The 15,539-nt window shown below is 37.4% G+C and overlaps 1 protein-coding gene across 3 annotated transcripts; it reads right to left on the bottom strand.

Annotated features, from left to right (window-relative positions):
- Window positions 1–704: 704 nt before the first annotated feature.
- LOC133850478 (uncharacterized) lies at window positions 705–14,835 on the bottom strand. Of its 3 annotated transcripts, none has more exons than XM_062286597.1 (3): window positions 14,671–14,835; window positions 14,480–14,547; window positions 705–1,972 (listed from the first exon to the last, which is right to left on the bottom strand). In XM_062286597.1, the coding sequence occupies exon 3, from the start codon at window positions 1,970–1,972 to the stop codon at window positions 992–994; it is 981 nt and encodes a 326-aa protein (XP_062142581.1). In that variant the 5' UTR covers window positions 14,480–14,547; window positions 14,671–14,835; the 3' UTR covers window positions 705–991. The 3 variants fall into 3 exon arrangements, with proteins under 3 accessions (XP_062142581.1, XP_062142579.1, XP_062142580.1); XM_062286595.1 differs by having other exon boundaries at window positions 14,744–14,835; XM_062286596.1 differs by having other exon boundaries at window positions 14,480–14,835.
- Window positions 14,836–15,539: the final 704 nt, after the last annotated feature.

Genomic DNA, 15,539 nt, shown 5'->3' with positions numbered 1-15,539 from the left:
TTAACAGCATAATGTTACTGTTAACTTGCCGCCGCTATGTAAACGCGAAAGATGAGTCGATGTTTTTCAATGTTGCTGAAAGCTTTGAGCTTCCATAAAGCTCTTTTATTTAAAACATGTTTTAAAGTGTGACCGCGGTCGGTCACAATTATATACCATAATTCAGAAAGAAACCATACCGGTCACCGGCCTGTTGACTCTTTACTTAGCATTTCGTTACATTTCCAAACAAGTGTAAGAAGGCTCTATAGTTTTTTATTTCCATGTGTTTTCGTTAGCTATCTAGTCAGATTTACATAAAAATAAATTTAATTTGAAAAAATGTGCAAACGAAAGTCGCGCTACCGCTACAGTTCCCAACGGGGTAACAGCACTACGAACTGTTAACTCAATGCTGGTATCTGGTCATCCCTAACAGACTGTCTTCTAAAAGCTGCCTGCTATAAGACTTGGTGAATATATCGATGGGTTTAGCAAAGCTATTGCAAATTAGATTTTAAATATTGGCGAATATACTATTTTTAATTTAATGAAAGCAACAACATTGGAAAGTATAATATAGGATAATTTTATTTAGCTGCAAACCAGGACGACGTTCGCCATAAAAAAGCGATGTTAAAAAAATTGAAAGAACATCGATATATCGTTAATGGCGGCAAAGAAATTAAATTCAAAAGTGAAAATAAAACAATATGTTCAGCCTATCCATTTTCAATGTGTTTATTTTGTCAACATTTAGCGGTGCGCATAGGAAAACATACAAAATGCTTGCAAATTACATACATAGGTAGTAAGTGTTTAACGGCGTTTAGAGAAGGAAACTTAATGCTAGAATATGAATTTTGTTTTCGTATGTGTTTTTTTTATTTAAATATTTACAATAAGATATGTATTGTACAAAATGCTTGCGGATGGCAGCAACTCTTCACAATGCTGCCAAAACTCTTGCTATCTCGCTATTCTCACTTAAATCTCAAGAAGTTCGCTTCTCTCACTTAAATCTCAAGAAGTTATCAGCGCCACCTAGCGGACCGTGGCCAAAGTGCAGAGCATCCGAGGTGGATTCCGAGCGAGTGCGCGCATCCAAAACTGAAGCAACACGCTGCTGACCACTGATATAGCCCAGCGAACCAGATCCCAGATACACATTGCCATTGGGCAGACGAATGTAGCCCAAGCCACCCGATCCTAGGGCAATGGCATCGTTCTGTCCCTGATTCTGGAAACGTGGCTGCACACTAAGCGCCTGTTGCTCCAACACCAAAGCGTTGGCACGCGAATCCAACTGCAGTCCAGTGCCTCCCGTAGCTGTGGCTGTGGCTCCAGTTCCTGAGGCGCCCACATGCGCCCGATAGCGATCAAAGAAGCTGGAGCTGAGGAACGGCGCCGGACTCTCGTCGATGTCGTTGTCAATGATCTCGATGACAGCGTATTGCTTCAGCTGCCGGCCATTGGCCACATAGGATTCGCCGGGCGAGATCAACGCCTGCTTGCCGAAGGGAATGCGCAGTGGAGGCGCTGTTGCTGCCGGGCCACTTGGCACATGGATGGGCTGCTGCAGTAGCTGCTGTGGAGCCGAAGGAGGAGCAGCAGGAGGCGCCACACCGTGATAACTGATCGAGGCAATGGGCGAGGCATACGCCGGGGGCAGATAAGTGCTCACGATCGAGCTGGCTGGCGATGGAGCTACACTTGGCGGTGGTCCATACTGGCTGACGATGTGACCAGCTGGACGACTCCTGGCCAGCGGCACACGCGCCGTGGGCAGAGCGGGAAGAGCGGGCACCGGAGGCAGCGGCTGCACCGTGGGCAGCGGAGCAAAGTGATGACCGGTGTAGACGGAAGTGGGCGCAGGTCGTGTTGGACGATCGTAATGATAGCCAAGAGCTTCGGCAGCCAGCAGCGATTGCAGCGTCAGCAGCAGTAGCAACAACAATCTGGGCAACTCCAGTGCTAAGCGATTATGAGACATCTGCAAGAGAAGGAGAGAGGGGGAAAGAGAGTAAGTGAGTGAAAGAGGTGGAGGTGAGTTCAGTACAACTTGTATTGCATATTATCGCACACACATTTATGACATCATAATAATAGCTCCAATCAATCTTATAAATGTTTAATGAGACGCACAGCAGACACAAAACATAATTGATGAAAATCACTTGACGTTCGTTTACGGTTATCGCTTTTTTCGCAGTTTGCAGTTCAACTGCGGTGGGTTTCCACAATACAAAATACACTATGTTGCCATTGGAGTGTGGTGAATAAGTAGAAGGGTTTGACTAGTAAAAAATTAATATAAATTAGGATCACACTATTGGAGTGTGGTGAATAAGTTAAAGGGTTTGACTAGTAAAAAATTAATATAAATTAGGATCATTGAGGAATCCTATAATTTGCAATATTTACAAATTCTTTCTGTTATTTCATCGCTATGAAGGAAATTCATTTCAATATTTATTAATATATTACACCCTTATTATAGGCAACTTATATGAACTATGTACACTACGCCATTAAAGTGCGGTGAATAAGTCAAAGACTTTGACGAAATTCGCAATGCGAAAAAGTTTTTTGAAAGAATTGCAGAGATGGAATTAAAATCTAGAACAAAGTGAAAAATTAATATGGACCATCATACTTCCATATTTAATTTATTATTTTTGTAATTGCTATGAAAGCAAATGAATTAAAATACGAAATGCATTTTAATATTCATTTAAATATTGTAACGTAAAATTTGTAAAATTCAATAATTTACATTAATGCTAATCAAGGATATGTTTTGAGTAACATATTTCAATATTTTATAAAAGTATTGCAAAATTATTAAAGTAAAATCTTTATTAAAAAATTGAATACATCACAAACTCGAATTGTGTGAATCTTGAAATTGGAATTGAGTTATTTAAATATTTTTATATATTTAGTTGCCTTTACTTATTTTTTTTATCGAAAATATCTATTGTATATCTATTATCTTATTGTATATTAAGCACGCTAATCTTCATTTAAATTATTAACTTATTACCTAAATAAATTCAATTTTGTTGCATTTAGCAGCAAAATATACAAATATTAATTTCAGAACTTATAACTTCACTAAGAGCAATTAAAATTAAATACTAAATAAATGAATAAACGTATGCCAACCTAAATGTCATTATAAATTACATATTTGCTAATATTTGTGATTTATTTTTATCAGAAATAATTTATGGTCATCATAGCTAAATTTATGACAATTTTTAATGACCTCAATTATTTATTTTGTGGTTTGTTTACGAACCTTTTGTGTCAAGCGACTCGATTGATTATTTCCAAACAAATGTAATTAATTAATTAGGTGCTCGCAGTTTAAGTATTTCGTTAGGGTATTTGGACTTGTTCGAATGGAGTGTCTGTATATGTGTGTGTTTGTGTGTGTGTGTGAGAGAGTGTGTGAGTGTCGATTGACAAACGTGTATTGCTTTTTGTTATTTAATTGATTTAATTTGTGGCGCACGCTTGCAGCAGCCACTGTACGAAACGAACCCGAACTCGAAGCTTAACTCGATCCGCGTTGACTCGAGTGGAGTTGAAAATGAAGCTGGAGCTGGAGCTGAAGCTGTGGCCCGTAATTGGCGTGATATTTCATGCATGGATTGTGTCTCGAATGTTGCCCAAGGCATAAAACGTACGTACAGCAGTCAATCGACATAATGGACTGCAACTAATTAGCAACAATAAAACTAAAAAAAACACACAACAAAAAGGGGCATCGCAAATGCGAACATGCAAAGCTGTCAACGATTGTCGTTGGGCGGTCGCAAGTGGGACATATTAATAGCTCATTTACGAGCAATTGCAGGCATAAACAATGCCGCCTCAAGGGGCAAGAAGGCGTCAATGGCTCCACCCGCCAAGCATTATCATAACGCGAGCGACAAAGCAAACAAAACAAACGTTGCACAGACTGTCGACTGAGATGATATTAATCAATTCGGTTGCTTGTAATTGCCACAGTTGGCGGCAGGTTCAAATGTGCTGCCACTGGGTGGACTACTTGCAACTGTTGGTGGCGTGTGGCCAACAATGTTGTTGTTGCTCGTTGTTTTGCTCTTGCTCTTGTTGTTGTTGTTGTTGTTGTTGTTTTAGGTTGCGCGTGGGCGTCAAGTCAGCGCAGTTCATGGGAACACATAAAATCAGCTCCAACTACAGTTTGCCACAGCTACTCAGCTACTCGTGGCGTTAGCTTAAAAGGCATTTAATTAAGTTATTAACAACGTTGCATACGACGTGCCACAGGGTTAAGCTTGCAACATGGCGAGTTCGAGGCTGCCACCAACAATCTGGATTAATTGTGTTTGGTGGCAAATGGATCACACACTCCATTTAATAGATAAACATTAGTCATGTTATATATGTCAATTGTCAGCTGTTGACATAACGAAAATTACATTGACTCTATATCAATTTGATAGAAATGATTTATTGCGAAATCTGTTGAACCACAACAAAATATTTTATCGATAGATAAATAATTTTAATTTTATTTGCTTCAATCAAATTTATATTCTTTGTTTTTCACTTATCGAAATTCTTAGTTCTCCCCAGGAACTCATTAAACTTTTGTCCGACGCACTTTGTTATTTTCAAGTTTGTTGCCTAAGTCTTTTGTTTGCCCAGTTCATAAATCAGCCGCAAAACCCAAAAAAAGGAAACTTTGCTCGCAGAGAGCTAAAACTCTACGCATAGTCGCTTGGCCAGTACAAATAGATTTGTAATAAATTATGCACTCGCTGCTCCACAATAAATCAATAAATGTTGCCATACGCAACGACGTTTTTTTTTTGTGCATTGCCTAAGTCTCGCTTTTTTGCCGCCTTTTGCATACGCACCCAACGCATTTTTTTGCTGTTGCTCTTGTTGTTGTTGTTGTTGTGTTTGCAGCGTGTGCCAAAAATTCAATAAAAACGCGCTGAACTGGAGATTGGCAACGAGCTCGTTCCAGTTGTCGCATGTGTGCAGAAAGAGAAAGAGAAAGAAACACATGTCACAAGAGCTGACAACTGAATTGTATAGTCTAGAGGTTTTTCTTGTTAAGTGGAGAAGGCATAGTTAAAAATGTTTATACTGTATTCAGTTTAACTATAAGTCAAGTTGAAGAAGAAATCATCATTTCCTCCACTTTGTCACCTAAAGCAGAGTAATATCCCTTTAGCTTTATCTGCCACTCCATCTTGTCAAATTGATGCAACATTCCAGCTGCCAGCTTCACGGGCATTTCGTGTGGCACTTACTCACGCTGTTGCCACACAACACACAGCACACAACACAAAACAGTCACTTCTCCTTAACTGCAGCCACAATTGAAAGCAGCTTGAAAGGCACTTGGCCAAAAGGCAAACAGCACACCATCTTTGACTCGCTTTAGACTTTAGCCCAGTCTCAGTCTCAGTCCCAGATCCAGTTCCCAGTTTGCAGTTTGCAGTTTGAGTTTAAGTTTCAGTTTCGTTTTGTTCCCGTCGCATTTGTCCACTTGCGTGCTGCGTTGCCCATTTGAGAAACACACACGTAAAAAAGTCAATGAATGAATTGCATTGATTGAGCGACTGCAACTGCAACTGCAACACACGCACCTCGCCTCGGGTCTGGGACTGACCAACAGCAACAGCAACAACAACAGCAACAACAACAGCAACAACAACAACAACTACAGCTAAGCTGCAACCACATCCATTTAAGAGTTTTGCGTCTCTACGCGCTTTATAAATTTCGTTTTGTCGATTTTCCACTCGCTTGAGACTTGGCTTAACTCCTGCTGCTGCTGCTGCCAAAGCAAAACTGTGTCAATCTCTGCTGGCAGCGTTTGATTTGTTGTTAACTTTTGCGTGGCAAAAGGCTCTTGAGGTGCGATTGCATCACTTGCGATTGCTCGCTGTATATTTTCGGGACGGAAATTAGATTTTTGTGCAAATAATTAAAATCCTTGGACATTTTTGTTGTGGCCACATGCGTGCCACTTACTTTACTCTAAGCTTTGCTAAGCCAGCGGCAATATCTGCACCAAAGATTGGAGCACATAAAATGCAATCACTGTGCGCATATTAAGTTACCCAGTAGCCAATGGCCAGCAGCCAACAGCCAGGATGTCACGTCATACCCTGCAATTGTGCAATTCTTTTTTATGGATTTATGTAGCACAGCAATCGGGCGGTCACTTTGAAAGTGCGTCACTTGTTTATACTGGACATTACTTTTAATGAAACCCGTTTAATAAACTGGTATCAATTTTGGCAACATTTCCAACCACAAATGCCAATGGAATGAGGGATTCGCTAACCGATCGCACGCTAATCTCGAAAATCGCGTGGCATTTATCATTCGACTGCACATCCTCCGAATTGCCAGACACATGTTTCATGACATTCCACAGCAGCATAATTTATGAGCAGCCCAAAAAACAAATAAAAATGACATTAGTTTTATGACAAATGTTGCGTATACGCAATGTGCGCTGCATGCAGCCAAAACTAACACGATATTGGAATGCGAAGTGTAGTAAAAGACTTTGAGAACTTTGTATACTCTATTCAAGTTGAAAATTTGCTTCGGACAGTTATAATATGTATGTTAATAGAACTATAAAAGTTGCACTAATAATGAAACTATAAATTTATGTGATTTCAAGCAAGTATTATTCATAATTAATGGGCAGATTTCAAATGTTGTTTTGCTAGAAAATTAGTCGAGAATGTATTGAATAATAAATAGCCAAGCATGCAAAACAAAAATGGAAGCGTTAATTCCATGCTAATTAATAAGATATTCAGCGTGATTTATTATAAGTTAATTTGGAACTTTTCTAACTTTTAATTGGAGCATTCGGTAGCTGGAGGTCAAGGTTGACTTTGAGTGAAAAATATTAAGATTGAAGTAGATTTCAAGGACTGATAATTCGAATGTCATATGATATTACTTTATAATTATGTTTAGTGCCCAAATGAATAGTGTTTACTGATAATTAGACATAGATTTAGTAAATACTACTTTAAAATAAGTTCAACAATTTGATATAAGCTCGCCTTGAAGCTACATCCATTCTGTGCTTAAAATCGAAATATTATAGAATTTGTTGACAGCTTAAGAGCTTAGCTGTATTGATTAATCGCCTCAACGTATGCAATACAAAGTCAAGGCTTTATTGTTGACACAACTCATACGCTTCAATCAAATACTCTACGCTGAAAAGTCCCCAACTTAGATTTATTCTGCTGCAACAGACAGCACACCAAATGACATAACATACACTCACACACACACACAGCACAGCACTCAGAAAAACATTTTGGCAAAGAGTATCAAATGGAACGACAAGTTTTTAATTACCCCGAACGATGGCGACTCAGGCCTTTCGAATGCGTAAACGAGTTGGTCAGGCAACGCAGATTTCAATTAAAGTCTGAGTAGAGGTAAAGGAGCAGGGGCAGAGGGGTTCCCAGTTAGCATTAGGGTGTGCCACAGTGTGTGCTAGTGTGTGTGCCGCAGTGTGTGCGTGCGTCTCCTCCACCTTCGACGAGGTGGTATCTTTGCTTTGAGCCTGGCGGCAGTTCACAACGAACCAACGAAAAATTTGCGTAAGTTGGCCGCGTAATTCGAGTGCCGCCTTTCCAAATAGCTTCCAATCTGGCATCGGCATCGGCATCAGCAACAGCATCGCAATCTGAGCAGCCAACACAGTCGAACACAGCCAAGGCTGCGTGGCCAACACAGCCCAGCACAGTTAACCTGGCCGAATCGAGTCCCGGCTTACATGTCTGGCTTGTAATACGCGTCGCTCGACACACAACAAAATTGATTGACTCGAGGCGTTTTTCTACGCATTTTACTTGGCATTTGTGCCATAGTTTTAACTGCTTTGCTTTTGCTGTTTCACGCCAAATGCGGTTGCATTAAAAACTCTGCTAATTGATGTCGTTCACAAGAGCCAAGCACTTGCTCCAGCTTGCCACAACGTTGCACAGGTTGCTCAGATTGCTCAGGTTGCAACAGCTCAACAGACTAACAGCTTACACACCAGATTACAGCGTGGGCCTCGCTGACAATGATTGAATTTGTTTAATTGCCTACAAGGTGCTTTGCCACTTAAATTCCAATTAAGAACGCTTCTCGCACCATCAGCCAGAAAAAACTACATTCAACAGGGAATTAACAACCGAATTTCGCAATTTTTGTAATCACTTTTTTTTGCACGAAATGTGCAATTTATAATGCGGAATTTAGAGCAAATTTTAAGGCGGTTTTCTGTGCATTTTGGTTCAAATTATTTGTAAAATAATAATTCAATCTTTAACGTTATTCTCATATTATTTAAGCAAATAAAATTTGAATTGCTTTTAAACTTTATTACCCGCAAATATTTTACTTAAAAACACATCATTCTTTTATTTTATACTTAAGACTTAGTATAACAGAAGGAATGTTTTTATGAGTGCATCAAATTGCAAACTTAAGGCAATTATTCAATTTTTGTGAGTGGCTTAAATAAACGGTTTGTGGCTCTAGACAACTAAGCAACAATAACAACATGACGAATATGAAATACACTTAAAGAAATAAAATAATAGAAAATTTAACTACACCTAATCTAGGCAAAACATTCTTAAGCCTTCAATAAATTAGCTCAGTACAAGGTTTTAAATAAGTTGGACAAATAATATATATAACAATTAAGAAAGCTGTAATCGAGTGAGCTCGACTGAATAAAAGTAGCGCTGTTTTACTTTTATTAGTATATGTATTGCAAAAATACTCAAAATATACCAAATGCAATATTTGGTATATCGATATATAGTACTCCATTAAAAATATACCATAGAGAGAAGGTGATATTTCCCTCTGCCTTTTCCTAGAGGCACAAAGTCATAATACCCTTCTATCCTGTATGTAGCGGGTATAAAAATCTTCCTTTGCTCAACTGTTACACAATTTATGTGTAAGACAGCATTCCCCTTTCATAGAGTATACCAAATCTGGTTTAAGCTAAATGCTAACAGTACTCAAATTAAATTGTAATCGTTTGAAATTAGAGAAGCCGAAATGAATTGCGTTCAATAACCCTGTAAAAGTGTGAGTAAATAAATAAATAAAGCGACTCAGCTGATGCGGTTTATTTTGCTGATGAAACATTGGATTATTAAGAATCAGATTAACAATTAATACGCATACAATACGCGCCCTGACTTCCTTGCAGTTCATGGCAAACTGCCATATATTGCATGTGCTTTATTCTTATATATAATATATTTTTTGTAATCGAATTTGAGGTAACGCCTTGTGCTGAATAGCTTATGGCTGGACCACGCCCACATGCGTTCGGCGTTGCAACTTGCACAAGCCCCAATTTGTAATGGAACATGCTACGAACTACATACAACAAACGTTGCACAATAATTTGCATTAAATGACAAGGCGACTTGACCTGGTTACCCGATTAATACCCCCTAATGCTAAATCCAGTTCAATATCTTTGTGACAGGTGTGAACAGTCGGACATAAGACTTCAATTGACCCAGAGAACGAACATGAACGACGCGTTAAATTAATTAAAATGCGTTAATCACTAAATTGCTGATTTGTTTTTCGTCGCAACTGCGTCTTTTCGACAGCTCAAGGAAGCTGATGAAGAACGAGTTTGAAAATACCCTACAAAAAAATGAATGCCATTAAAAAAGTTACAAAAATCTTTAACAAGTGCGAGTGAGTATATAATTTTTCTAAAAATATAGTCTAATTCATATATATACACAATGAAGAAACTGCTGAACAAGTTTGAAAATATTTACAACGATTATTCTCAGAATATAAAATAAAATGATATGAAAATGTGAATCCAATTTTCGACATTTATATATAGTTATGGACATATATATTTAATGAGAATCTCGGTTATATAATCTAAAGAGTTTAGCTACTCATGTTAATTGTTTACAAAAACTGCAGAACCCGCAAAAATTCTATAAGCACTAATTGAAGTTCGTTGCCTAAGTCTTTCGTTTAACAGCAATTAAGTTATAAAAGCGGCACGAAATGAAAACAACAAAGGCCATTTAAATTGGTCTATAGGCTATAGGGAGTGTATAGTATGAATCAAAACAGCCGACAGCGTTCGTTGATCGGGGAAGCTTGTGGCTGACAGTTTGAATGTCATTTTTGAGTTGCAGCTAATTGCCCCAAAGTGTCAACTAACCGCTGTTAATGTTGTAGTTACTTGTCTTGTTGCGTGGTTGCTGTTGTTGTTGTTGGTAAAGCACATTCTAACGCCTGTGACATATCACGAACTCTGTTGCTTGAGAAATGCAAATTTTTTACTTTTTGGCGGGTAAAAGATAAATTTGCATTGGGCTCGCATTGAGAATTGAGTAATCACTGCGAAACAGCAACAACAACAAAAGCATCGCAGATTCGTAGAAATCGAAAGGCATGCGTGACTAGCCAAATAACATAGCTGACTAACCCACCCAATACAATAAAAAAGCCCCCAATTGAACCCGTCTCTGAACTCGTAATAAGCAAAACGCTTTTCAACCTTTGACTGAGCAAAAGTTATCGCCGTTGCCAGCGGGCAATGTAAACAAAGCGTTTTGTTTAGCTTCTTTGATAATGCGCAGATAATTGTGTCGATTTGTGAATGAAAGTTTTGAAATCGAAATCAAAATCGATTTTCGCTTCTTTAACATTCGCTTCGATAAATAAACGATTCAAGAGCGCTTTAACAATTAAGCAGGATATGACGGTTGCGCTTTAAATTAGAGCTCAATTTGACTAAAGACCTTATACGCTGCTCATTTGGAGTCCATTGACTAAAGTGAACCGCTCAAATGAATAGTTGAATTTATAAATCAGCTTATCAATGCTAACTAACAATAGCTCAAGAAACTTCCTTCTTGACTCTTCTCAAGCAATAAATGCCATTTATTTCACACATTTCAAGATCGTCTTCTGCTTATTAGACAAAGTTTTGCGCTTCTTTGTCTTGAGAAAACTTTCAATGAGCGGCTGAGATCAACCAAGTTTTGAATTTGCTACTGTTGAAGGTTTTTTCTAGAGCTCCTAATGAATTTAAGTAACTTCCAGACTGCCAAACGATCTATCTTCTAGCTCATGAACTGTATTTGGCCTGGCCAAGATTTTTACCATCTATTACGAAGATTTCCCGCAGAGTTAAGTTGCTTGCTGCTTGAGCTTCTTCTTAATTTATCGATGGTGAGTTGAACGAGTACTCAAAGTTGCATAGCGAATGCTTGTTGATTTCTAGACGATTGCTTTTAATTAAATTGTGTGCTTGCCCTTGTTATGATCTGTTTGTTTTGATTTCGGATCTGTTTACAACTCATTACGTAATGAAGCCTTGTTTTCTAGCTTGTTTTTCAGTGCAGCTGACGTTGCACTTATTGTTGTTTTATTGTTTATGCTAAACTCTTTTAATTGAACTTTGAACCAAAATCTGTTTTTGAAGCCTAACCAAATTGATTTTCATTTGTTACACAACCAACAGGCCCCCCACCAAATAGGGAAACGCCCAGAAACGAGGCCTTGAATGCACTTGAGGTTAACGGAGATGCCAGAGTCAGAGTTAAAGACAGACACACAGTTAGAGACTCAATCTCAATTGAGCCGCTCTAAATGCGCTCTAGTTAGACAGCTCGACTAGTCAACTACTTGAACTACTTTAAGGGGGAAACTCAATTAATGTCGTTAGTTTCACTTGAGTTTCTCAGTCTGTCTATCTGTCCGTCTGATTGTGGCTTTTTGTAGTGCAGCGACTTGTCTGGCAAATGTCAATCGAGCCATACGCATTTCTGGGCGCAGTTCAGAGTCAGTTTTTTGTTTGTGGCATATAGCATATGGCATATGGCATGTGGCATGTGGCTCGCCCTGTCTGTCTGCCGGCAGGCAACGAGCTGCGAGCTTTGCTTGTCTGCCAGTTGCGGTTAGAACCCAATCCAATTTGACTGGCAATGCGTTGGCTTCATTAAGATAAATATCAATGTTCCCTGTTCTATTAGTCAAGCGACTGTCATAGCTCTACATACGTATTTATTACATGCGTTCGTTCAACGGCACTTGGAAAATATTTAACAAAGGTTGCAGCGAAGTTATTGTACTCTAAGAAATAAGAAATGAAACATAATAAATATTTCTTGGGGCTAATATTTAACACTAGGATATTTAATGCAAGTTTTGCATTCAACAGATTTTATTTGAAGATTAGAAAAGCATTTTAAACATTTTCTTTTGAAAACATAGAAAAAAATAAATATAAAAAGGATTATATTTTAAAAATAATATTTTGAAATAATCAAAACTATTAATATAAATAATAAGATAATGAAAATTACAGAATATTTATTTAACTAAAAATATATTGAAACATTCAAAGATATTAAAATAAATACTATGACTACGAAAGAGGATATTGATTTGTAAACATTATTTTCCTTAGCAACAATATCTAAAATAAGTATGTTTTTTTTTGTGCGCAAGTATTTGAAATATCAAATTAGTGCACATCGTAAATCTTCTGCTGATTCAACAAATAGCTCGTCTAATAGCATTAATTAAACTATTAAAAACTTGAAGTTGAACTGCAACAAGAACAATAACAAACAATTGCAAGCCACTTAACTCCATTATCTGATAAAATTCTACACATGTTGCTCGAATAGTCCATAAAATGTCGATCAAATACATAGAATTGTATCAAGTCCAAGCTCAATGGCATTTTTACTCCGTATGACTGTGGCCTTTTTTAATGGGATATACGAGTATGTATTTTTTGGCTACAATTAAAAGTCGTGGGAATCGAATTTGCATATGCAAATCGAATACTTTTTTTGGATTTCGAGTTGCGAATTTTATTCACAAGTCTTATTTCGGCATTTTCTTTTGGTCTGCATTTATGTTGTCGAGTTCGCTTATTTGAGCTTCGTCAATGTCATATTGCAATCATTTTTAGAGCCTAATAAAGAAACTTTCAAAACGGAAGTGAAGGTGCGCAGAATTTTTACGACTTTGATTCGATGATCATCAAAAATTTACAGGCAAATCAAAAGACTTAGGCAACGAACTTGCTGTAACCACAATATATTTTTCACACATTTGTGAAATGCCAATTCGAAGTGCGTTGAAGCAGTTAACACGCTGTCTGTGCGCGAAAACAGGCAAGAAATGTGTGTAATGAATTATTCATTGACCAGAAAATAGAGAGAGACAGAAGATCTGGTCCAGTCACAGAGAGTTACATTTTCCTCACATTGAACATTTGGTTGCCTTTGGTGCTTGACAATCTGTCTGCATGAAGCTCGTTCAGTATTGTATGTTAATTTGTGTTCATTACAACCGAAACGTTGTTTGGACCCACCGCAGTTGTATCATAGTTGCAGTTGCAATCGAAGTTCGTATGGCTTATTCAACACGAATTTGAATTTGACATTTTCAACTTCAACTTCAATTTCAATTTACGATCTGCAATCCAGCACTTCATCGACTGCACACGACCATCGACTTCATAGTGTTCAATTAAAATTAATATGCAAATTTATACAACTTGATTTATAAGTTAGCTCAGACATCCATCGTTGAAATCCGTCAATCTGATTAAAAATCCATTTAAATTGCAAAAATAGTGGAAAACATTATTACTTATTATTTGTCGCACAATTGCAAGACTTTTACTTGTTTAATGTGGAGAGAAATCATTTGGTATTTGCTACTCATTGCCAAGGCGAACAAAGGAGAAACCTGCTCTAGAATGCATTTACAAATGCTTTGCAATAAATAAGCTATTTTAATTGTCCAATTGTGTTTCGTCTTACTTGCGACAATTTAGCACAAATCTCGTTTTTTATCAACTCGTTCAGGCTTAGATGCTTTCAATTTCAAAATACTCAAAACTTGCTTCTTGAAACAAAGTTAAGCTCAAAATAAACAGCAGCAAGTTATCTACATAATTGCTAACCAAATTGTATTGATTTTAGACCAGAGAACTCAATTCAAATACAATTTAAATATTTTCAATAAAATATTAAAAAAGGAATATTTTTAGTTAAGTTGTATTGTATCTCAGTACACAATACGATTGAATAAATATTTAAAAATTTGTTATAATTTATTAATTTCAGTTTCATATTTCATATTTTCATATTTTATTCTGTTTAACCATTTGTTGATATTATTAATTGCTATGTTATAATTTATTTTAATATTCAATTTAATGATAAAATTTTAAAATTATATTTATTTTATTTTTTAACCGCTTTTAATATTCTTTTTATTCTTGAATATTTCCGCTTATTGGCCATTTGCTCAATTGACACTTTTTTATGAACAACCATTATTTGATTTCAAAAAAATTTTCCTTTATTGATTTAACTAATTTGTGATCCTATTAATTAGCTTTTCTGCATTCACTTAACCTTGACGTGACGAACACAAAACTCACCTTCGATTAAATTTTAACAAATTGTTTTATCCGCAAAAAAATATATTAATCCAAATGTGACGTTGAAACTGCAAAATGCAAATGAATATATGTATGTGAATGTTAATTATTTACTCGAATATAATATGCAAATCTTGTTTTATGGTCAATGAATCATTTGACAATGACGAGTATTAAGATTTAGAACACACAATAAATTAATAGCATATGCGCGTAAATGCCCAATAAGGATGCGTTTGTTCACAACAAGGTGTCGACACCTACACTTCACTTCCGCGGCAAGTCAGAGTTTAGAGAGAGAGAGTATCTGGCAGATACTTTTCGTCGCGATCGCGGTGTGTTCGAACTGAAGCCGTTTGCTCCACTGAACCACTTTTTATGCAACGCCAAGTTGAAGTAGCCAACGAGTCCCCAACGCAAAACACGAACTGCAGCCGAAGTTGCGCACGAAGCGCAGGCGAAGTGACGAATGCGCCACCGAACATGATGCGACGAATTGCCGAAGCTGTCCAGGCGATAACTGCGGTTTGCGTCTCGGCTAAACGTGAAGACGAGACGCGCCCACGAAACTTTATTTTGAATAGTATTGAATGCATTTGATTAGCATCTCTATGCGAACAGCGATGCCCGCTGCCTGCTGCCCGTGGCCTTTGTTTGGTTTAATTAAATTTTTGGCATAAAACAAAACATTGTTATTTTGCCCAAGCATCTCAGCAACAACAAGCGGACGCTTGACCGCTGCGGCTTCCATAATGGCCGGCCAATCGATAAGCCAAGTTAGCTGCGAATATTTTGTGAGTTGTGTAGTAGTATTATTTATTGGCAAACGGATAAATCATGACTAAATTAGCCATAAATTGTTGTCTCGTACACTCGCGCACGTATCGCCAGTGGCAAAACTGGGAAATTGGCAAACAATTCATTTTTCAAATGCACGCTTCGAAAATTTGATTATAGAAATCATAAATTCAATTTTGATAACTTTATTTTGTTATTGTTGTTCCCAGATAATTCTCGACGCGAGCATAAACAATATGCAAGAAAACTTTAAGTGGCAGCG

Source organism: Drosophila sulfurigaster, chromosome 2L (assembly GCF_023558435.1).
Source record: "Drosophila sulfurigaster albostrigata strain 15112-1811.04 chromosome 2L, ASM2355843v2, whole genome shotgun sequence".
Classification (NCBI taxonomy): Eukaryota; Metazoa; Arthropoda; class Insecta; order Diptera; family Drosophilidae; genus Drosophila; species Drosophila sulfurigaster.
Note: the sequence above shows the minus strand (reverse complement) of the source record. Positions and strands in the feature narration are given on the sequence as shown.